This window comes from Lagopus muta, chromosome 5 (genome assembly GCF_023343835.1).
Source record: "Lagopus muta isolate bLagMut1 chromosome 5, bLagMut1 primary, whole genome shotgun sequence".
Lineage (NCBI taxonomy): Eukaryota > Metazoa > Chordata > Aves > Galliformes > Phasianidae > Lagopus > Lagopus muta.
In genome coordinates this window covers 41,810,674-41,833,884 of record NC_064437.1, presented here as the reverse complement: position 1 = coordinate 41,833,884, position 23,211 = coordinate 41,810,674, and the positions used below count along the sequence as shown (strand labels likewise).

General features: G+C 46.4%; 2 protein-coding genes across 2 annotated transcripts in view; one reads left to right on the top strand and one right to left on the bottom strand.

The window, feature by feature from the left end:
- Positions 1 to 17,213, top strand: part of SGPL1 (sphingosine-1-phosphate lyase 1) — a 28,626-nt gene extending 11,413 nt beyond the window's left edge. The window contains exons 5-14 of the mRNA XM_048945730.1: positions 152 to 231; positions 1,712 to 1,840; positions 7,975 to 8,063; positions 9,165 to 9,270; positions 9,760 to 9,858; positions 11,175 to 11,324; positions 11,568 to 11,806; positions 12,193 to 12,339; positions 13,305 to 13,425; positions 13,522 to 17,213. Of these exons, the coding sequence (XP_048801687.1) occupies positions 152 to 231; positions 1,712 to 1,840; positions 7,975 to 8,063; positions 9,165 to 9,270; positions 9,760 to 9,858; positions 11,175 to 11,324; positions 11,568 to 11,806; positions 12,193 to 12,339; positions 13,305 to 13,425; positions 13,522 to 13,662 (1,301 nt within the window). The 3' untranslated portion in view covers positions 13,663 to 17,213. The remainder of the gene's footprint in view (positions 1 to 151; positions 232 to 1,711; positions 1,841 to 7,974; positions 8,064 to 9,164; positions 9,271 to 9,759; positions 9,859 to 11,174; positions 11,325 to 11,567; positions 11,807 to 12,192; positions 12,340 to 13,304; positions 13,426 to 13,521) is intronic.
- A 110-nt stretch (positions 17,214 to 17,323) lies between these two features.
- On the bottom strand, positions 17,324 to 22,498 carry PCBD1 (pterin-4 alpha-carbinolamine dehydratase 1). Its single transcript, XM_048945875.1, has 5 exons — positions 22,478 to 22,498; positions 21,195 to 21,539; positions 18,997 to 19,128; positions 18,562 to 18,642; positions 17,324 to 18,022 (listed from the first exon to the last, which is right to left on the bottom strand). The coding sequence occupies exons 1-5, from the start codon at positions 22,496 to 22,498 to the stop codon at positions 17,924 to 17,926; spliced, it is 678 nt and encodes a 225-aa protein (XP_048801832.1). The 3' UTR covers positions 17,324 to 17,923.
- Between the last annotated feature and the right edge of the window lie 713 nt (positions 22,499 to 23,211).

Sequence of the window (23,211 nt, the reverse complement as noted above, 5' to 3'; positions counted from 1 at the left end):
GGCACAAAAATCATGCTTGTTCCTCGTCAGTGAAACCCAAAAGCAGAATCCTCATCTGCAGAACTGCTGTGGAGGCTTTCTCTGTGCTCTTCCACGTGCTTTCTGAGAATGGCTGTGCTTGCAACCAATGTGCTTCTTTCTTCTCTTTCAGGAGATGTACGCTGGGAGGATGGGAAAGTCTCTGGGACCGTGTACAGCGGTGAAGAGAAACTTACCCGCCTGCTAGTGAAGGTAAAGTGCAAGCAGTCTAACTTGGCATCTTAAAGGTTTTTAACAACTTCAGGGTGACCAGAAACCCTCAACGCTGTTCCAGCATATTTCATGATGAGCGGGGAAGATCTGAGGCTTAGATAGCCCAACTCTGAAGACAGAGCCGTGGGTATATGTAGGTAGAAAGGCATTTATTAGCAAAGCATTTGAGGCTTGCAAAGCTGGCCATTATGAAAACAATATGAAGATAACTAGGATCCAATCTGATGAGGTGTTTTGAGTAAGAAAGTAAGAAGCTGAGTGCAAGTGAATTGGAATCTGGTACTGACATAAACTGACATAAAATGGCCATAGGTCAGCTTCAGCAAGCCCTGTGATGGATATAACTGTGTAGGCTGAAGCGAAAGGATCCTTACCTCTCCTGCTACTGGGTTGCTGTGGGACTTTGGGCTGCAAAAGCTTGACTAAGCAAAGCAGAATTGGTCTTGATTTAAGCAAAAAAGGATGTTTGTAAAATGTGTTTGGCATTGCTGTGCAGTCCAAATTGTACAACAATGGGGCACTGGCATGTTTCAGTGGAGTCTTTGTTAGGTCTGTTTACCTAGTCTGAAACCTTCCCCTTTGAGAAGGTTGGAAAAAAAATAAGCAGCCCTAAGGTCTGTTTTTCAATGTATCTACTTCAAGAGTTGTTTTTGCTAAAGGAAAATCTAGCTTTCTTGCTCCTGGGAACAGCTTTTGTAACAGCTGTAATGAGCTCTGTTGGGTGGTTGCTATTGCTGTTTTCTTCTGGGGAAAAATAAAGCTCAGAGCTGCCTTGCTAGAGCAGCGTCACCTTGGATTGAGTGCTGTGTGGAAACATTCCCTCTGTCTGTGCTGATTATTCTCTGGCTTATTCTGCAGTGTTTCTTTCAACATCCCTGCAGTTGCTTTTTCATCGTGGCTGCAGGAGGTCGGAACTGGCCTGTTCCAGCCTCATCCTGCGAGCTCGCAGTTGCAGAACGAGCATGAAATACTGGTTTCCACAGCCACTTTTGCTGCTGTGTGGGTGGTCAGTTGTGCTGTTCTGGCTGCTTCGGAATTGCCCTTTAATAGTGAATTCAAAAACTAGTTCTGCAAAGCAATTTTTGGGAACTATATACTGGCCTGCTTTGCATAAAGCAGTCATAGAGTGTGCATACACCAGGTCTAGGTGTAGTACAAAAGAACAACAGATGTTTTTGTTCTTATTTAAATAGCTAAACCATTAAACCCACCTTTACAACACGCAATATTGCTGTTATAGAAGCATTCCAGAGACCAGAATGCCCTAGAAAAACAAATGATTTTTTCTTTTCCTCCCAGCAATAGCTTCCCAGCTTGTGGTGAGCACTCGCAGCAGGAGTTAATACTGCAGATAGTCTGCTTATATACACAGTGTGTGTAGTGCATTTCTAAATCTGGACCTCTTGCTGATAATCCAAAACTTCATCTGCACAGCTAAATTTCTGTCTCTCTTTTGAAGGTGTATGAAGAGTTTGCCTGGAGTAATCCCCTCCATCCAGATATATTCCCTGGTTTGAGGAAGATGGAAGCAGAAGTAGTCAGGATTGCCTGTAGTCTCTTCCATGGGGGCCCCAGTTCTTGTGGTGCTGTAAGTAACCTGTATCCAAGTGTCTCATGAGCTCTTGGGTATTTCTGACTCGAAGTGCTAGCCATCCATCTGAGGCAGAGATTCTGGTTTATGATTCTGGCGTGTGCCAGGGCAGCGTCTTTGAATAGCTCCTGTCAGGTCTCGTCTCTGAGCTGGAAACCTGTGAACATGCCAAAATGCTGAGACTGAGGACAAGGCTGACTGGCTGATCACCAGCAAATGGCTTCAGGTATTGGTGATCAAGCAGGCATGGCACTGTACTGTCACTTGTTCTTCCCAGATTTATGAGACCTTCCAGTATAGTGGAGTGGAAACCAGTTCTAAAGCCTCGATGGAGTTCATATCAAGAGTCCAACTGTGTGCTCTTAATGCTGATTTCTTTGAAAGCCGGTCAAAGAACAAAAGCTATGAACTTGCACAGTGAACTATTGTAAAAATATGCCATAATTTCTTATGATCCTTCCTCTTGGTTTGCCTTTCTGATAGGAGTTCTAAATTCCTCAGGCCACATTCTTTCCCTGTTTGTGGTGTCTGAGACAGTGAGGTCTTATTTCCTAACGTGGTGTCGTGTTGCAGCTGACATGGAAACTGCTTGATAAGTTGCAGAGAAGTAGTTCTGCTTGTGAGAAGCATGCAGATGTGATTTTTCAGAGGCTGGGTGTGATATGACTGCTGTCTGTATATAAGGCAGGGAGGGAGAAGGCCTGCAGAGGCTAAAGATCGGTGGGGAAAGGCAGTGTTGACACAAGAGTTTATGGGATGAGCTGGCATTGAATGGGCTTAATTTGGCTGTTGGAAACTTTACTGTGTTGAAGAGTTAAGTATTAGATTAGCTGAATGGTAGAGGTGGTTAGGACTCCAGCTGGATTGAAGACAGAGCTGGATCGTGCAGTGACTATCAATTTAAGGTGTGATTGCCTTCGATAGCAGGAAGTCATACCCTGTGACCTGGTTTGGGTTCTGAGTTCTTCAACCCCCTCCACGTGCTGAGTGAGAATGTATTCCTTGTGCCACCCTCAGGTTTAGAGAAGCAGTGCATTTCTTTGCATCTCAAAATAGCTTGACCTCTTCTCCTTGCTGATCTGCAGAACTGAGGCTGGCCATGGAGAGGGGAGAGGCTGATTCTAAAGATGCTGAAAGTCATCTTTATCAGTAGTGGAGATGTTAATGGATACAAATCAAATAGCTCTCTATTGCTTATTATACAGTTGGAAAACTTTGCTTGTGGTAGTCTGCTTCTTCAGTTCTCGTTATGTTAACTGTGCATTGTAAAAGTGTCAACCTCGGCCCTGTGAGTAGATCTGTGGGGAAGTAGGATTGTATGGGAGGAGAAATTCAGAATGGTAAAAACTTGCTCCACAGTGATCACTCTGTAGCCTGTGCGAGACCTCTGCTATCATTCTCTTGGGAATCGCACTTTTCCCTCTCTCTTTGCTTTTCCCTTCAGAGGATTGTGCTGCAGGGCTGCAGCTTGGAGCCAAGCAGAAGCAAAATGAATGGGGAGGTGTGTAGCCTGCCATGAAACTATGTTCCAGCTGGTTGAACAGATAAATTCTTAGGGTTTGGGGGAGGGCTGAATGGATGATTGAATGGAAATAAAAGATTAATTGTACCCCTATAATTATCTTGTCCAAAAGAGTCTCTCCAATGGACTTTCTGCCCTCCTGCCTGTGTCTGGTGGAGCTAATGCTGTTGGAGAGATGTGGGGGGATGTAGGGGATCACGTGCTCTTCAGGCAGTTGGGCTCAGGGACTTATTATTTTCTTCTTTCCTAAACAGATTTAGTATTTCAGAATGATTTCTGGAGGTTTGGGCAGCAACAAAGCCATTTTAAAAGAGTGTTTTTTTCCAAACTGCTGCTGTTCTTTCTGTGTCTGCAAGGCTGTGGCTTCTGCAGTTCTGCTCCAGTACCCAGCGAAGCTGGAAAAGAGAGATGGCTGAGCCAGGCAGTGCTGTGAGTTATCTTTATCTTTAAATTGATCTGTTCAGGAGATACTGTGCTGCTGGCTCTTTCCAGGGAGGTTTGTGGTTTGCTTGATTCAGTTTTGCAGTGCTGTGAAGTTTTTTTTCTTTTTAAAGGAAAAAAAAAGCTTTTTTCCTCTGAATTTCAGCACCACTCTGAGATGCAGAGTCTGTTGCCAGGTCCCTGTCTGCTGTATTTACTGACCTGATGGAGGAACCTTGGGCAACCTATCCAGTTCTGTTGGTTTGTGAAGGCAGACAGAGCTGGTGCTTCTGAAGAGCTTGCTATTTGGGGGACAAAGAAGAAAAGTCTGAGCTTCTCAGTAAGGCAAATTAACTTCCTTTTTGTGCTCTAATTTCCATGACACATTGCACTTTTGGGGGTTAATACTCTGGAGCTCCATCTGAGAAAAGCTGACACTTTGGTGCTGCTCCCAGGTCTCTTTGCAGCCTGGGCATCTCCATTGCGGTGCAATGTGTGGATGCCTTCCTGAGGGCATCTCTGGAGATCAGTCTGCTTCCTCCTGGAAAATATTTGGTGTCTTATATAGATGTTAAAATGAAACATGTTTCAGGTTTCTGAATGTTGTAGGTGAGCAGCTTGCATTATTTACAGGAGATGCCTTTATGCGGGGTGTGGGGGCTGTGAGTCTCTATAGTTTAAATGTGAACATAAAAATGCTAGCAGGTCCTATGTGGGGGTTGTGCTGGCCTGCAGTTTGCCGTAAGCTGTACCAAGAGATGGCCCAGGTTTTCAAGTAGTGTTTAAAGGCAGTCATTTTTAGCAGTGAGTAGATGCTTCCTATCTGTCACTAGCTACTACTTGGTTCTTTCTTTTAATCACATCACACAAGAGACAGGATTTGGTGATTTTTGGCTCCCAGAAAATTCTAATTGTGATTGGGGAAGACTAATTAAGCTCAGTACATACAGGAGGAATGGGAGGAGAATGTTTTCTTGTCTGATACGTTCCTGCTCACAAGGTGCTTTGTTTTGCAGTGCTGGCTCTGAAGATCTCCCCTCTGATGTGGGGAAATCACTGGTTTTGTGCAAGCCTCTGTGTCTTTTTTTTTGTTTTGTTTTGTTTTAAGTAATTTTTTTTAAACTTACAGTAGGGGCAATTTTGAATGAAGTGCAGAGGAAAATTGTGTGTGGGGTGCATGTGTCGATCTGATGTCAGTCTCCCTGTGAATTCTTTGTGCTTTGCAACTGAGCACAGGCGAGGAGCCAGAATCAGAAGATGCAGACTCAAGCCTCCTACAGAAGCTGGTTTGTCTCTTCCTCCCAAATTTGGGGGCTCCAGACTTGGTCAGAGAACTGCCTGCTCATTTGGCATAGGAATTGAGCAGTGGGATGTGAGTGCTGTGTCCTGGGGGGGCTTAGACTCTGCCTTGTCCTTCTGCAGAGCTGTCAGCTTTTATCTGTGATGACAAGTAGGTCACCTTGTGAGAGATAATGGGTGGAATTTACAAGCAGTGGGCTTACAGGGACTTTACACAAGCTTGCCACTATGCTATGGCCTTATGGGTTGTGGTACACTTTGGCTCTAATGCTGCAGTAGAAATAAACGGTAGCTCACTATTTTATTCATCACATAGCTCAGCTCAGGGGAACTTTTCTCAGATGTGTCTCCAGGGTCTGAATGAACGTGGTGAACTGCAAGCAAAACTTTCTAGAGACTGCGAGCTAAGTCAGGGCTCTTCTGTGTCAGGCATCTTAACAGTGGTGTGGCAGAAAGCCTGCTTTGGGGACTGTACCTTCTTGCTGTTTTAATGCTGAGGCTCCAGAGTGCCGGTGTTTGGAAGGAGTGAGCAGTAGGAGGGGCATAACGAGTTTAAAGAGCAGGGGAGATATTTTTTCCCCTGTGCTTTCTCCTTCCCCTCCCCACTTGGAAAAAAACAAGGAAGAACAAAGAAAGTGTGTTTGTTTGCTTTTTCCCATGTGGTTCATCTGGCTTCCCCAGCTACTGTGGGATTGGAAAGCTGCTGAAAGCAATGCCAGCTCCCAGCCCTTCTCCCCACGGCATTGCATGTGCCTCTGGACTTTCATTCTGAGGAGGAGAAAACACATCTGCATGTGCTGTGGGCTGAATCACTGCATGCTGGCTGCTGTGGGTGGTGGGGATATCGGGTCCTGTGATGGTGGGTCAGGCTTGAGCTGGTGCCTGGGAGGAGGATCCGTCCTGGATCTGTGACAAAGTGGGACACTGACCTCCTTGTGCTTTGTGCCTCAACATTTGCATGCAGGTGGTGAGCCAGGTGCATTGTGTGTGAGGGCAAGGCGTTGGTGGAAAGACTGCAACAGGAATAAGGCTGTTGTTGCAGAGGTTGCTTCTTGGGGAGGATAGAGGTAGGGCTGCTTGCTCAACAAGGAGCACACATGGTCGTGCACGGTGTCTGTTGCTCAGCATTGTGAGTTCCAACATACCCAAACTGTGCCCAGTACTGTTTTCACAATCCTTACAAAGCTGTAAGCAGTGTTGCAAGCTATATTGCAAATATACAGTTATTCTGATCCTCTTCCCCCACCCCACAGTAGGGAGTTCATGTTATGCCAGCTGTTGTTTTCTAAAGATGATAGCTGACAACTTTACAGATCTTTTCATAACAAGGATTGAGAAGTGAATGACGTAGGCCATAAAATGCTTAGGACATTGTGTTTCTCCTGCCATCTATTTGCTGCACAACAAATGCAGTGATTTCTTTACCCAGTGTGAAGCTCCGTTAGGTTTATTCAACAACAGCTGTTGCTTTACAAACTGGAGAGGAAAAAAAAAAAAAAAGCAGAAATGTTAGTGGTGAGACAGTGACTTCCACGCTGCCTGTGGTGGCAGCTGCTGCTAGCTTCCATCCTGTTAAGATATGTGGCAGACTGCTTTTCGTGCCTGTGAACTTTGTTCCTTTTCTCTGTGCTTAACATTGAGTCATTGTCACAGTCACACTTCTTTCTTGGGTTTTGGTGTTTTGCAGCGATGTCAGCGGGGGAAAACCAGCAGAAAACCCAGACTGGCAGAAGTCACAAGGCATACAAATGTGATTGTGTGCTTTTTATGTTTATTTGGGGTGTGGTGTTAAAAGGAGAAGTATCAGAGTATTCAGCAGATATGGGGATCTCAAAGCAGTCCTCCATACGTGCTGTCATATTGGCCTTTCTTTCGCCCAACCCTGTACCCCTGTCTCAGGTACCAGGCCTCCCCAAGGTATGTCTCCCTCAGCACAGCAGTGACAGAAGCATTGACACCTGCAGCCTGCTTGATAAACCAACCTCACATTTTACTAGAATCAAGTTGCACTTTGAAAGTTTTGCACTTTTCTGTCCCTTGCACATCAGGACTCATAAATGTTGGCTGAAGAGAGACAGTTGTCCAATTAGAAGAACTTACTTTTAATTTATTTATTTGCAGAAAGCTCTTGAGTATGCAGTAGTAAACTTAGTCAAACAGCTGGCATGTGCCTTCCGCTCTTCCATCTTGTGATGCAGAACTCCTTGTTCACCTGAGGACAGGATGAAGGATGTGAGCTCAGCATGGCCAGCAGGTTGTATGGATGCAGAAATTCCTTCTGAGGTCCTTGAGGGCTTACAAGCTCCAGTCTTGTAAGGACCAGACCTTGGCTGGCTTCTACAGAGAGGGCTCAGCACTCTGCGCTGCTCCCAGATCTGGGAAGGTTTCCTGGCTCAGGAGCAGTGCCAAGATCAAGCTGGCTCTGGGCCCCAGTGTGGCACTACTCCAAACCTAATAAACTCTGCTGTACTTTGATTGGCTTAACTTACTTGTTTCTGTATGCGTGGCACCATTAATCTGAAAGCCAGATAAATAATGCCCAGGTAATCAAGGGGGTAAGTATGTGCTTGTAGTTTCATAAGGAGTGGTCATCTCTGTCAGCTAGTGACTGTGCTGTGTGGTCCCCTCTCATTAGGCTTCTGTGCTTTTATTTCATTTAACTTGAAACAGAGAAGTCAACATCTAGTTAAATATGCACTTTCAACCTGGATGTCAGGAAGCAACCTTAAGCTGCTCAGTGCCCTTGAAAGCCTGAGTTGTCCTATGCATCTTCTGCCTCCAAGCAGTGCTGGGCAGAGATGCTGTGGCAGCATCCCACTTTCAGTTTTCCTCTGCTGCAGCATCCACATCAGCGGCCATTTTCCTTATTTGTTTCTTTTCTTCACAACAGATGACATCTGGGGGAACTGAGAGTATCCTGATGGCTTGCAAGGCGTACCGAGACCTGGCTTATGAGAGAGGCATCAAACATCCAGAAATGTGAGCAATCCTTTGTGGCTGGGATTTTTCTTTGTGGCCTTGTGACTCGCTGTCCTTCAGAGCTGAGGTGGCTGCTAGACCCCAGCATTCCTTCATTTCGTAGCCTGCTGCCACCTCTTTCTTGTCCACCTCTTTTTGAAGGCCCTGAATACAGGAGGGAACCCTGGGTTGAAGGGAATTGCAGAAGCACAGGAGCCTTTGAGTAGCCTGGGGTGCCAGGTGTGAATGTTGGCTGCGGAGCTGTTGTAACTTCACTATGCAGAGTATTTTTGCAAATACCTGCATGCAGCTGTAGCCAGGGCCTGCTCATAGCCGCTCTGAGCTCCTCTTGAGCTGAGATTGCAAGGCACTTTGAAGTATTTAAGGGTTTTGATTTATTCAGATCAAAGAGGGTTTAGCCTGAAAACTCTGGGATTGATTGGGGCTGAAATGAGGAACTGTGCTAATCGTTAGACTTCTAATAGAGGATTTGCTCTCTAATGTGCTTTTTTTTTTTTTTTTTCTTTCTAGACAGTGCATCAAAAATGTTTCTCTGGTTAATTGCTTAAGAGGGGAACATATAAAGAGAGATAAAATGGTGTTCATCTTCTGCTGAATTCCTGTGGCTCTTTTCTTCCTTTTCTAACAATTTTGTATGCTATTAAAGGCCCCAATAAAGATGTGAAAACAAGGTTAACTGAAGCGGTTCAGACTCTGCCACTGGAGATGGCAGACATCAAATGTTATGTTATTTCAGTGTACTTCTGTTGCTCCTTGCTTTTTATTGTCATGTGCCCCTCCTGAGGAGGGTGAGGGTTTGGAGACAGTAAAATGTTGTTTGATATGACAAGAAGTTAACCTTCATAGGAACTCCTGATTCACAGGAGACAATGCAGTTGGAACAGAATGACTTTATTAGGCTTTCTTTGGATTGTTTCATCCAGAATAGTGCCTGGTCTTTCTTGTGCCGGTTGAAACATGTGCATGGTCTGTTTGTGACCTGTCCCTAAGGGAAGAAACACTGAAATACCTGCAGGCTGAATTCTTTTCTTTTTACTCTCCTGTTTGTGCTAAGACTTGCATGCTGCCTGGGTTGAAGTATGTGATATGTTACTTTTCTAGGTTGGTCCCGGTGAGCGCTCATGCTGCGTTTGACAAGGCAGCACACTACTTTGGAATGAAGTTGATTCATATCCCATTGACCAAGGCTATGGAAGTGGATGTTCAGGTATCACTCCAGTCAGTGTGGAACTCCTTTCTGTGGGGAAATTAGCATTACGTAGGTAACAGCAAAGAATCTACTTACCCAGGACTTACCCAGCAAGTCAGTGGATAGAGAGAGATGAACCGTGCTTCATGGGTACAAGGAAGGACAGTGGGAATAACAGTGTCATTGCATACAAGTTTTTGGTTGAAATAAGTGGATGTAAGCCATCCTTTTGTTCTCTGTCATTCATTTAGAATGGAATAGTTTACATATTTTGGAAATAGTTACAGGTTTCAGATGAGGATGAACAAAACAGCCTGTGCTAGTATTTTCAAGTGGATAGGTCTTCTGAACTGCTGTCTTCTCATGCTTATAGCTCATCACTTTGCTTTCTGTGGGCTTTCTGTTAGATTTTAAGACCAGGCGCTGCATGTTTTATTTTTTTATCTTTTTTGGCAGGGTGGCACTTGGTAAATGGAATGTGAGCATCTTCTCTCTTTAAATCTTCAGGCAATGAGGAGAGCTATTTCGAAGAACACAGCCATGTTGGTCTGTTCTGCTCCCCAGTTCCCACATGGAATTATGGACCCCATCGAAGAGGTGGCAGAGGTAGGATGCTCCTGGGGCTTCTAAGTGCTGTAGCAATAATCACAGAATCACAGAATTGTAGGGGTTGGAAGGGACCTCCAGAGATCATCGAGTCCAACCCCCTGCCAAAGCAGGTTCCCTACAGCAGGTCGCACAGGTCGGCATCCAGGCAGGTCTTGAACATCTCCAGAGAAGGAGACTCCACCACCTCCCTGGGCAGCCTGTTCCAGTGCTCCGTCACCTCACTGTAAAGAAGTTCTTGCGCACGTTTGTGCGGAACTTCCTATGCTGCAGTTTCCGGCCATTTCCCCTTGTCCTGTCTCCACTCACCACTGAAATACTTTTGCATTGTTCTACACAAGAAGAGTGAGCGGAGAGGTGTTCCAGGATCCCAACCTGTGAATCTAATGAGAGATGCAGATTGGTGGGAATGTGCTGCTGCCATTAAATGCTGTTAGTCAACAGCAGCATATGCAGGACATGATCTGGAAAGGGGGAATGCAGGGCTACCTTTTTTTTTTTTTTTTTTTTTTTTTTTTTGCACTTACTCAGTATCTTCTGTGGGAGGTTAGGCTTTAAATACCAGATGTTACCTCTGGGCATTGTCATATAACAGTTTGCATGGTGCTGGGTTTGGATTTAAGCTGCTGCACACAGTGTGATGTGGCAAGGCAAAGTGACAAGCACATGCTTTGTCTCTGAACTCCCCAGCCTGTGCCGTGAACTCCTGCTTAACTGAAGACAAGTACTGTGTCTGTGACTTAAAGCTTTGCTGCTCTCTCTGTGAAACCAGCCAGAAGGGTTTGTCCTTTGATATCCGAGAAGAAATAACAGCAAAATAGTCCACCTTGTAAAAAGGCTTTGATTTAGGGCCACTGGTTGTAGCAAGCTTGGTGTAGAAGTCAGAGGAATGTGTTGTGAGGAGAAATCAAAGGGCCAGGATCTCGGTTCAAACACGCCTCTTGGTTTTACTTTCCTTGTTCCAGTTACTTCTGTTGTATGTAACCAGCCAGGGCTTCTGACTTTCTTTTCATTTGGAGCATGTCCTCACGCTTTCTCCGGGATGCTGCTGTCAGACCAAATTGACTCATCTCTTTGTCAAATACAGCAAGCTGCCCAAACAGAAAGGTTTTATCTTGCTGGTGCTGTCTAAACATGCAGAATAGGCTGGAGAAGGCATTCTACAAGTAGCCAGTCCTTCCTGGTCTCCTGTCCTCAACGAGTTGAGGGTGGCGTGATGTTCAAAAAAATGCTTTCAAGTGTGAAATACTGGGTACCCCAACTAGCTCACATTCTTTCCTGATTGCTTTACTCACTCAAATCTCGTTTACGTGCAGCTTGCAGTGAAGTACAAAATCCCCTTCCATGTCGATGCCTGCCTAGGTGGTTTTCTCATTGTTTTCATGGAGAAGGCCGGGTTCCCTCTGAAACGTCTGTTTGACTTCCGAGTGAAAGGTGTGACCAGCATTTCTGCTGATACCCACAAGGTAAAAATGGGAGAGAGAGTTCTTCCAATGCTTTCATTCTGGGGGAGCGATTTCTGATGCCATCCTTGGCACCAGGCATTTCTTTCCTGCAATGTAGAGGAGTGCTGAAGGGCAGGGGCAAGGGTTCAGGTGCTTTTGTGCAACATGCCTGTGGGCAAGTGGGTTGTGGTAGCAGTGTGTAGTAGGTGCTTGACCATGCTACTGAGTCCTGCTGCTTTTTAATGCCTTGTTACCCCTTTGCAGTATGGCTACGCTCCCAAGGGTTCCTCTGTGGTGCTGTACAGCGACAAGAAGTACAGGAGCTACCAGTACTTTGTGGCACCTGACTGGCAAGGGGGCATATACGCCTCCCCCTCCATAGCAGGCTCCAGGGCTGGTGGAATCATAGCTGCGTGCTGGGCAACTCTGATGCACATGGGGGAGTCGGGCTACGTTGAGGCCACGAAAAGGATCATAAAAACAGCTCGCTTCCTTGAATCAGAGTACGTGTGTGCCTTAGCTTTTTGGGGTTTTTTTTCTGGGTTTTTTTGTTGTTTTCCTAGAGAAGCTATTGCAGGGATCCACTGGATAGTGATAGGAGAAGATACTTGTTTATGCCCAGGTTGTCTGCGCAGTTGCCAGACTGTTGAGGGACTTGGAGTGGTGGGGTGCTGGCATCTTTATTTAGCTGGTTTTGCTTCAAGAGTTTCTTCTGACTCTTTGCTTCAAGAGTGTCTTCTGCTTTCTCTTCTTTCCTTTGGTAGGCATGTGCTCTGCTCTGTTCCCCTCTCTTCTGTTGAGGCCCCAGATAGGTAGACTAAATGTCTGTTCCCTTCCTGCCGTTTCCTTGTAACCCTGCTTAGTCATTTCTTTTTAATGTTCTTTCAAGGTTGAGAAAAATTGACAGCATCTTCATTTTTGGGAAACCTGAGGTGTCTGTCCTCTCCATTGGTTCAGACACATTTGACATTTATCGGTTATCTAATTTGTTAGCTGCAAAAGGATGGAACTTGAACATCTTGCAGTTCCCACCAAGGTGAGTTTGTGGTCATGCTGTTGTAGACAGAGGAGCAATGTGCATTGCCAGGGTATGCAAGATAGTTGACTTTAGGCCACCTTAATTTGCTGAGTGGTGTTGTCTGTTATCTGATAAATTGTATGCAGACTTCTTCTCTATGGAGAAGCAATTATGTTTGTAATTGCTCATATATAGCAGCGATAGTAATATTAATAAGCCTGGCAGAGGGCATAACTGGGCTCCCTTTCTATTTATCTCTGCTTAGTGCAAGCAGAAAAATGTAAATTGCTGGGGCTTTATCTCATGTCTGCTAGTGAGTACACATGGATTTATTTGGTTGGTTTTTTAAATACCTGCCCTCTGAAGAGGAAGGTAATTGAAAGAGCAGTGAAGGGCCAGTCATTTTCAGTGATGTTTCCAGCCTGATGCCCAAGAAATGTTTGTCAAAATTGGTTGTTTTGTTTTGTTTTTGTTTTTTGTGTTTTTTTTGTTTTTTTTTTTAATAGGTGAAATTTGCCTTTCTGTGGGTGAGAGGGACAAATGTTCTAAGATAGAGCTGCATTAAAATTTTTAGATTTGCAATTGTAGATTTGAAGAGGAGTCTAGAGAGCCTGAAGTAATAGCTTGGAGGTGTGAGTAACTCTGCTCCTCCTGGTGGGGGCTGACTTCCATGCTGGGGGTAGCTGACGTAGTAAGGTAGTGCGGACCTTTAATCGTCTATGCTGATGTCAGGAAGGAAAGGGGAGCTGCCACCTTGCAAAAGAAGAGTTGAGCTTCCTGCAGCTTGGTTCTAGCAAGTATTTTGCAGGGGTTATCTATAACTGGAAAGAAATGAATAATCTTTTCCCTTAATACCAGTGAAATGTTAATTTAAGGAGGTAGGCAGTTGTTACTGGCTGGGGAAGGAGCTGTCAGTTGCTGTGTAAATGTGCAGCTGCCATACACAAAGTGACTAATCTCTCCTCTCTGCCCTGCCTGCCCAGCATTCATCTTTGCATCACACAGTTGCACACGAAGCCTGGTGTGGCTGAGCAGTTCCTGAAAGATGTCAAAGACAGCATTGAGGACATAATGAAGAATCTCAACGCCAAGACCACGGGCATGGTAAGGATCCAGAGCCTGATCAGTGTGTGTGTGCAGTGTGAGCTTGTTTCTGGAATGACGTTAATGATCCCATGTAATGACCTCTTCTCTGCTTAGGGAGCCATCTATGGAATGGCCCAGTCCATCCCAGACAGGAGCTTGGTAGCAGAGATTTCCCTGGCATACTTGGATGGCCTGTACAGCACGGATGTTCCTGGCAGTGAAAAGCACATGAACGGCTCTCCCGGCCACAACTGACTGTAGCACAACAATTGGTGCCTTGCCAGCTAGCACTGAGGTGGTTCTAAATGTTTCCTAAGGAAGGAGATTGCAGTAAGCCTTTGTTCTTAAAGTTGCAGGTCTGATGGCAGCTTGATGTCAAACTTTGTTCCTCATCTTTGTCTGCTCTGAAATCTGCATTATTTTCATACCCAGCTTTAGTCCTAAGGCTTTTCTTCTCCTCCCCCTGTATATTTTCATCATGATTACTGATGATGAACTGAATGTCCATTCCACATCTCCAGATTCCTCAGGTATTCTGTATGTCTCTTTGTTCCTTGCTGTTTCTTCTCCTCAGACCGTGTATTCAGCTGGTGTCCAGCCAAGCCAAGCATTAGATTTGAATTCTCACATTATGTTCCAAAGCTTCGCTCTTCCCAGGAGTTGAAGGTAGAAAATAAATAGAAAATTCTGTTTTCTTTTGAGTATTCCTCCCAACTACTGCATTTAACAAACTGTACTGGAAGCCTTATATATCTATGTAGCGCAAAGGAAGGATGGTCACATTACTCTTTAAAATCCCCTCTGGAGACCTGACTGCAGTCATTATCTATTGAGGAATGGGGAGGGGAGGCCAACACACAATCCTTTTCTGGAATCTCTTCATTTGAATAACAGCAAAAATAGAAACCCAGTGGGTGGTATACAGAGAGGAACTGAACGGTACTGAAAACCTTAGGTACATAGTATCTGTTTTACTTCCCTGCCTCTTCTAGAAGACATGCGTTTACCGCCTAGAGTGCTGTTGCACCTTGCACAGTTCTGGAGGGATGTGCAAAACAGTGATTTCGCTGTTGAAACTTGAAGGTTTTGCACTATCCCACAATGCTGTAGTTGAGTTGGTCAAGCCCTGGCATTGATGATAGCTAGGGACTTAATGTGCAAATGTATGGCACCAAAGCTGACCTTTTTTTAAACCATAATCCTTTAGTATAACAAGGTGACTTTTGTAATAGGAATTAGTAATTTCTCTGCTCTTTGCACTGATTCTTTTAAGGCACATTCTCAAAAGGGCATTCACCATTGTGCCTTGATGCTTCTCTGGCTTTTTATGGGATGCCAGGGAGGGTTGGAGGGGTCAGCTGTTGACTGCAAGGTTAGCTGCAGCCATTTCCTTATGGTACTATATTGAAAACAAAACCTCAAAGGCAGACTGGCCTCAGGTAAACTATGCTTGCCCATAAGATAGAATGGTAGTGCTATTGAGCCAAGTCCCTTCACAGTATTATAAGGATGCTGGCATAGTTCTGAAAGGTAGAAGATAGGATGCAGTAAGTTGGAGGTAACAGAGCTTTGGGCATATGTCTCACCCTTCCTGTTTTTCTCCACTGTTTTTACTGGAACAGAGCAATGTGAGGTAGTTGTTGCCTTAAGGATGAGCTAGATTCTCTCGAGTTGTTAAACGGGGCTGGAGGGCTTTCCCATGTGCCTGCTCTCAGCTTTCTGCAAGTTACATAGAGTTTCCCAGGCATGGTTCATCATTTGGGAGATCACTGTGCCGTGGCTACAGCATCTGAAAGCATCTCTGCCACAGGGGGCTGCTTGGCCCTAACCTGACTCTCACAGGTTCGACAAGCCCAAGCACACACTTGCACAATAATTATGCAGAATGAGAAGGCTTCTTAACAGCCACCACACACTCAAGTGTAGCCTTTTGCCCAGTGGGGAAGAATAACTTGCTTTTTAACAGGTTTATTCTCAGTGCTAGGAGATGAAGTATTTTGGCCATCGCCTGTCATTGATGACTCTGTGCATGACTCTGAGCTCTTCTGGAAACATCACATTTGAATTGTCTGTTGGTGGTGTTACCAGCTCTGGCATTTATGTTGGACCTCCTTATTCTGTTAACATCTTACTAATGTGATCATTACTGCATCTCTGAGTTTGCTGTACTGTGGAGAGAGTCTGAAGTGTCTGGCTACTGTGATGGTTCTCTTTGAACCAACATTTGGAAAACATAAAAAGGGAGCTAGTCTTTTTGTTCCTGCGTTCAAAGATAATGGGGAAGGAACAGAGTGGGGTGAAGGGGAGGAACTCCTTCCTCTTCCCTGCTTGCCTTCCCCCCAAAGAAGGTTGATGGATCTGATGGATCAGTGCTCCCTTTCATATTTTCCTGTGTATTTCAAGATGTTATTTGTAAATCACTGTACTCTATTCTGGATTCGCCTACTAGTAATATTTGTGGGTTTAATTGTTTAATATGTATTTGTTCTATATTGTAAATGTAATTTTGTGGTCAACAACAGGCCACTGTAATTTACTGCTGTGTAGTCTTTATTCATCCTTGTTATCTAACATGTAATCTGCATCTCCTTTGTCATGCCAAATGGTTTTAGTGAAAATTGAGAGTAACAGGTTCAATAGTTGTTTAAAAGGAAGAAAAAAAAAATGTGAAAAAGAACAATTGTATGGACTGGATTCTGATCTGGAAGTGGATATGGCTTTAGACCTGGAGGGATCTTCCCAACTGTTAATTCCTGTGAGATTTCCAACTGGCCAGGTTTTCCAAGTGAGACACTAGATATACTTGCACAAGGCACTCCTGAAGGAGTTGGGTGCTCATAAGGTACTAGACTGAATAATATCCGGTGTGATGGACCAAGAAGAGATGTCTGTCTTCATGCCATGGATTTCCTCTGCACTTTTCTGATGACTTAGAAGAGTGGAAGGGTTGCATACAACACAATAATATATTGCCCAATAAACTCGCACTGAATGTTTTTAATGAATGAATGGGATCAGTTCCTCTGATGGCAGTATTCTGTATTGCTCTAGTTTGCCAGTGTAAAACTGTAGGCTGAAATAGCTGACAAGATGGTGAAGATGGGCCTAGTTTGTATTAAAGTGGTGCATTGAGCTACCTAGGCTTGTTGAACTTTTATTTTTTCTGCTTTGGTGCTGGTTTGAATGGATGGGGACCTGTTGCTCTTGATCTTTGCTTATATTCAACCTAGTCTTTGGCAGGAGAAATGCTTTATGAATTATGTTAAATCTGAGCTGCTATCTTATTCTGTCAAGATGAAAGTGGTGTCTGTGACTTCAGCTTGCATATGATGTTGAAGGGTACCGAAAATTGTAAGTGTTTGAAGAGCTATGGATTTTCTCTTACTACTTATGGAAATATTTCTCCCAGGCTGTTTTGCTGAAAAGTACTGTAGGTTTCATAGCAAATCCTTCTTGTTGTTCCAAAAAAGCAGCAGTTTGACTGCAGCCTGCATGAATGCCAAGACACTGAGTTACTGAAGTGAGGATCTCGCAGTACCAAATCCATCTAAAACATCTTATGGGAGGTATGCCACAGTAAGCAGCCTCTGGCCTGATGCCTGGCTACTTCTGTCCCTTTTGGTTGTGCTTCCCCTGTGTTTGTGCCTTGGGTATGATAGTTGCACTTTAGTTTTTAGCACAAGCAGTTTTTCCAAATCTGCACTGGCTTCTAATCAGGCTCTGAAAATCTCATTCTCTTTCAGACCCTGTTCGCTTTGAGGTGCGGACCTGGGAAGGCATGTGCCTCTTCTCCATGATGCTTTATCACGAAGCTTTTCCATGGAAGAAGCACCTTCCTGAGGCAATCAGGACAGCACCTGGCTTGGGAAAACTTGTTGGGACAATTCTGACAATGAGGCCGCTTTCCAAACTGACATGAGCTCAACCAAGAACTTTATTGTAAACATTTTCAGCTGGTATCCTACTAAAAGCCACTTACAATAGCAGTGAGATCACATGCCTTCTTATAATACTGCTAGAGAGAGGTTACATTAATAACCAAATTGCACATCACAGTTGTCAGTGTGTCATAGAGATACCAAAGGGTTAACATACCATGTTTTGAATAGTAAAGCATATTTTGGTATGTAAGAAGCAACAGTAGTGACTAGATGGGGTCATACTCTGGAAAGATTTACTCCTGCAATTGTGTAATGTTACTCCTGGTAGAAGGGCATGGTTTCTGAAAGTCCAAGAGTCAGCCATTTGTAGGGGGGTAGTGCACAGATAAAGAAGGGTTTAAGAGTGGAAGTGGTGAGATGAGAGAGAAGTATATGCACAGGAGTAAAGGCTTGCTGGGTGCTCCCACCTGTCTGAAATGCCAAGCTGGGGCAGGGAGCCTGGTGCAGTCTTAGGCAATCTGGGTCTGGGCACTGGTTGGGAAACAGGAGAAAATGTGAGGTGCAGTCATTGAGGCGAGGTGCGGGTCGTGGCTGCGGCAGGGCTGATTTTTGGCTTCACGCGTCTCCCTCTCTGGTCAAGAGAGAGAAGCTGCAACCTGCTCGATGAAGCTGGCCAAGTTGATGTCTCTCTCGGATAAACCTGTGCACTCGTGGGTGCTCAAGGTGATGTGAACCTAAACCAGACAGAAAGACAGAGTGCTGCTGGCAGACAGAACAGGAGCACATTCCCCCACTGCTCAACTGATTGCATCTGGTCAGGCAGGTAGCACTATTAGTTTCTCCAAACTGGTTAGCAAAATTTACTGGGATGGGAGAGGAGTTGAGGCATTCTGTCTCTTTTTTTTTTTCCTGGCCATAAGCAGTGACAGCTACCATTGCATTGGTCATAGCAGCTAGCTGTGCCTGCCTTTCAACTCACTTTCTCCAGAAGCTTTTCCCCTTGCTGCTACTTCTGGTACTAACTTAAAAAAAACCAACTCTGGTGCTAGTGCACCCATAGCTACTGCTCAGATGGGCAGGAAAAAAAGGGGGGAGGTGAGGGCTTGTGGGTCATAGCTATAGGCTGTCTGTGGTATGCCAAGGGAACAGCATCCAAGTGAAGAAGTTGTGCTGATCTGACCAGGACTTGCTGCTCAGAGTGCTGTTTTATGCCTGACAAATGGGTTTGGCTCCCTGAAGAGCTCTGAGCGTCCCTGCCATCCACGCTTCTTACCTTATTATACACATTGAACCATTCAGGGTGGTGATCCAGTTTTTCTGCTTGTAGAGCCACTCTGGTCATGAAGCCAAAGGCCTGCTCAGTGGAATAATAAGAAAAGTTAGTTCTGAACCGCTTATCTCATGCTATATTGCTTTTCACCCCTTCACTATCAATTTTACACCCTGTGTTTGCAGGGATCTAGGTAAAAGCAAGACGTGGGATGTTCGGTCTTGTTGGGCTTTTCTATGGGTCTTCTCCTTGGGGAACTTTTCCCAGACAAACTGTACGCTGGATTGAAGACTTTGGTGTCTTGGGTAGATTATCTTGCTCAGCCATTGTGTTTTAGCAAAAAGAGGGGTTTCTGTGGCTGAGCCATGCAGGTGGGACTCCCTGCTCTGTAAAATAGCTTTTCCAAGCTGTCAAACTTGGTATCACCGATGCTCATACCCGGTTGAAGTCCTTGAAGTGGAACTCTTTGAAGATGGCGTCTCTTCCTTCCACCTCGTTCCACCCCACAGCTCTCAGGTTTGGCAGCAGCTGCTCCCTCTCCTCTGCATTCAACCTGTGGGCTTTACCTGCCTGGCACCGAGGAAGGGAAGAGAAGCAGATCAGCGTGGCAGTGGGAGGACAAAGCAGATACACAAAGAAATGAGGCAACCCATGGGTTGTGGAGTTGCAGGTCAAGGTGGTTGGGAGGCATGGAATGCATCTGCAGCCCTTGAACTGTGGGCTGCTGAGGATGGGGAGATCTCAGTGCTGCCCTCTGCTCCCCACCTTGGGTACCTTATGGCACACACCTAGGTCAAGTGAAGTGAAGTCCAGTCTGTCTTTTGATCTGCACCACCTAACAAATAGAGCCTCCTGGGACACTTTACTGCTGTATGTATGTATTCATTATAGCCTGCAGTACTAAGAAATGATATCTCTGTGTGGTTAAGCTCCAAAATGCACATTTAATCTTCTATCGGGGGGGGGGGGGGAAACAACCTGTAGTGACTTCCAGAACTGAGACCTGCTTGCTTTTCAAGTTTGTGAGGTACCCTCTGGAAGCAGGAGGATTATTTGCAGGGCAATTGTGCTGGAAACCTCCTCTAGAGGAGAAGAAAAGCGACGTGAATCATAGGTGAGTCACATTTCATTGGAGTTCAGCTCCTTTTCAGTCTCCCTTATGTTATGATGGATTTTAAGAGGCTGTTTGTCTGCAAGTAACAAAGGGCAGAGGGAGGGATTGTGATTTAGTGTTGTCTTCCGCTCTCTGGCACAGCTGCTGTTATTTGGTCTTAAAGGGGGGGGAAAGCTCCAGTTCTTGGCTTCAGCTCGTGCATATGGCAAAGGTGAAACTGAACCAGGGGGTTCTTCAGGCTGTCTGCTAGCTCTGCGGGGAGGGCAGGGGTGAGTGGGGATGGGTGCTGCTCTATGGAAGATGCTGTTCTGGCAGTTGAATTCTTTCCTAATGGATGAGTATTGTTGATTCTCACTAGCAAAGACCAACATGTTTTTGTAATTAGCTTTCCTTTGTGCTTAAGGACAAAGTGTGGCAAGTTAGATGTTAGTCTCAACCAACACAGCCTGCTCGCTCTTTGAATAGTTCTTTCTCTGAGGAGCAGCTTCTGAGTGTCTATGCCCAAGCAAAGAGTTCCTTGGACTGCTGACCAGAGAAGGCAAATCATCCAGTCAACAAAGCATGGAAGGACAGCCGAAGAGCTGATGCTGCTTTTGTGGGCTCTTCCTTGGTGTTGTACTTAAGGAAGTCCGAGCCACCTGTGTGGGATGGATGCCACCCCTGCAACACTGTGATCCCCTCCTGCATTCGGGGACAGCTTTCCTCGCTGCAAGCCCCCGATGCCGCCCTTTGCTTTGTGCCACGTTATGGCTTTCACCCCCTCCAGAGCTCCACCTTTCGAGGCGGCGAGCAAACACTGCTCAGTGCAATAAACCCTCGGCCCTGGCGGTGACGTGGTGAGGCGGGTGGCTTAGCAACTGGGCAACGTGGGGCCGGGCACTGCTGCCGTCCCCGTTCAGCAAGCTGCTTTGGTAGGCCACGTCCTTGCCTTCATGTGTTCACTCTTTTAAAGCACATCGTTTGCACTAGGGGGAATGCAATTGTTTTGTTTTCTTTCGCTGGCTCTCCACCATGGAGGCATTGCTGGGTTGTTGTTTATTTTTTTGCCCGCAGGACAGTGTTGTGCAAAGCAGACGAAGGACCTAAGCATGGGAAGTGGGGAGAGCTCGCCTCTCAGGGCTCTCCGGCCACAAACCGACCCTCTCCGCCTTAACAGCATCGTCCCCGTGAGGGTGTTGTGCCATCCGCCTTAGGTAGAGGGGACCGCCCTGGCACGAGCAGACTGTGACGAGGCCCCTCGTGGGCTGTGCAGTCGGAGCAGCACGAGCGGGGGCCACGCGTGCAGGGCAGGATTTCGGCAGAGCCACGCTCGCCGTGCCGCAGCCTTTCCCTCCCCCAGCACTCCGGTAAGCCGGCGGCGGCCAGCAGAGCTGCCCGCGTTACTCATTAACCGCACCGCCCGGCTCCGCTCCTTCCTCCCTCTCCTCCCGCCTCTCTCCTCGAGCGCCGCAGCCGCCCCCTTAGCCCTCCTTCCCCGTCCTCGCCCTCGGAGCGGCGGCCGCCCTGCCCGCTGCCCACTTACCATGGCCCGCGGCTGTCCGTGGCCTCCGCGGCGATGCGGGCCGGGCGCTGTGCGGGCGGCGGGGCGGGCGGCGTGGCGGGGCCGCGGGAGGCGTGGCGAGGGGTCGGGTCCACCCACGGCGGCGGCTGCCCTCGGCCCCTCGCGTCTCCCGGGCCGGGGTTGGCGCTGGGGGCCCCTCGAGCTCCTGCGGGCGTCGGGGCCATCGCTCTGCGGCGAGGATGCTGAGGCGCTGCGCAGGTTGCGTAGGGATGTGGTTGATGCCGGAGACTTCCAGAGTGAGGCTGGATCAGGCCCTGGGCGACCTGATAGAGCCGCGGTGTCCTTGTGCGTTGCAGGGGAGTTGGACTAGATGGCCGTCAGAAGTCCCTTCCAACTCTAAGGACTCTACGTGCTCATGCACATCTTGCTTTCTGCTTTTAGAGTCCCTGAGTGCCACGCAGACAATTTGTTTCTCCAGCAGAAATGTTAGATGAAAGCACATCCTTCCTTTGTTGTCCGTCGTAAACTTACTCGCTGTGTAATAAAAAGGAAAAATGAGCATCTATTCTGTGCTGTGCCTATGTGTGGGGAGAGGAGGCTTGGAAGGCAGCTATGGGTAGATCAGTACAAGCTGGAGGTTTAGATGTGCAATACAGGAGGAGGAGTGCTGTACAGCTTCCAGCAATGAAATCAGGAGCTGGGATTGTTTGCAAGGTTGGAAAAGGCCAGCAAAATGTTCTCTTGGCATTGGTTTGGGTTGCAGGACTGGCGCATCGTGACCCCTGTGAACAGTGGCATAGGCAGGTTAAGGAAGCAATGATGTAGCAAAGTGGAAAATCATGGATACACTAATTACGGTGTATCTACTGATTACCCTGCTCCTTTGTAATGCTACTTTCTCTCCTAGGGTATAGATCTGCCTTTAACTGCCAGCCTTGCACATCTTTCTGCCAGAGTGATCTCACATGCTGCTGATGAGAAGTGTCAACAGGGCAGTCGTGATTTTTCCTCTGTGTATGTGTGAAATTGGGGGTGGGCGATCCTTTGGCTGGCTGCATGAATTCTCCTCTGCACTGCTTTCATTTCTCTCATTCAGATGGGACTCTAAATTTGCTGAATGATTAATCGAGCGCTGTTGGGCAAGGTGTTTGCTCAGAGTATTTTGCAGCCCTGTGGTGGGACTGTGCCTGTCATAGGGCAGAGATTTCTGCTCTTTTCCCCTCTCTTCTTGCCTAGTTTAGAGCTGTGCTTATTTTGAGGCTAGGTCAGTGTCAACTTAACTTGTGTGCATTGCTGTAACATACCCAGGGGGTTTCTGCACTCATGGAGGGAGATCTCACATCACTAATCTACATTTATTATTTTGTCTGTACCTTTTCAGCAAAATCCAGCTGGTTGTGGAAACTCCTTCAGTTGGCATCCTTGTCAAGATTTGCTTTTTGAGTTTCCCAGTGTTCATGTTGTCCAGTCCCCAAACCTGCTGATGGACCATTTTGGAGAAAGAGGGACACCAGCTCCCTCCTACCAGATGCAACATTGAATCTGTTTGCCGTCAAGTATAAGATGTGGAGATCATGGCCCTTGCTGCTTATAAAAGGGAAGCCCTGCTGTATCCCCAGGCTCCGACGCAGTAACAAGTGTTTATTTTATTTGTTTTTAACAGTCTGTGCTGGCCCCTAGCTTAACAGCATTGAAGGTTGGCCTAGGTCATCTTCCAGCACGTGTGCTTTTCTGGGCATCCCTCAGGAAGAGCTGAGCGTGAGGTTCATGTTAGCATTAGTGTGGTTCCAGTCACTGCTAAATTCACACTGATTTTTTTGCATCTTGGGCCCTCTCACCAGGCAAATAGGATTACCCAGCAATAAAAGCAGCGGCTTTGCTGTGGCTGTTAGGAAAGCTGCTGACCCAGCTCCGTGGTGTTTGCTGATTGCTCTGGGCAAGCAGGGTGCATTTTTAGGGCTGTGTATTTGTTTTAAATTGTACTTTGGAGGAAGGGTGGCCATCCTCCAGCGCTGTGTGAGAGGTTTGTGCTGATGAC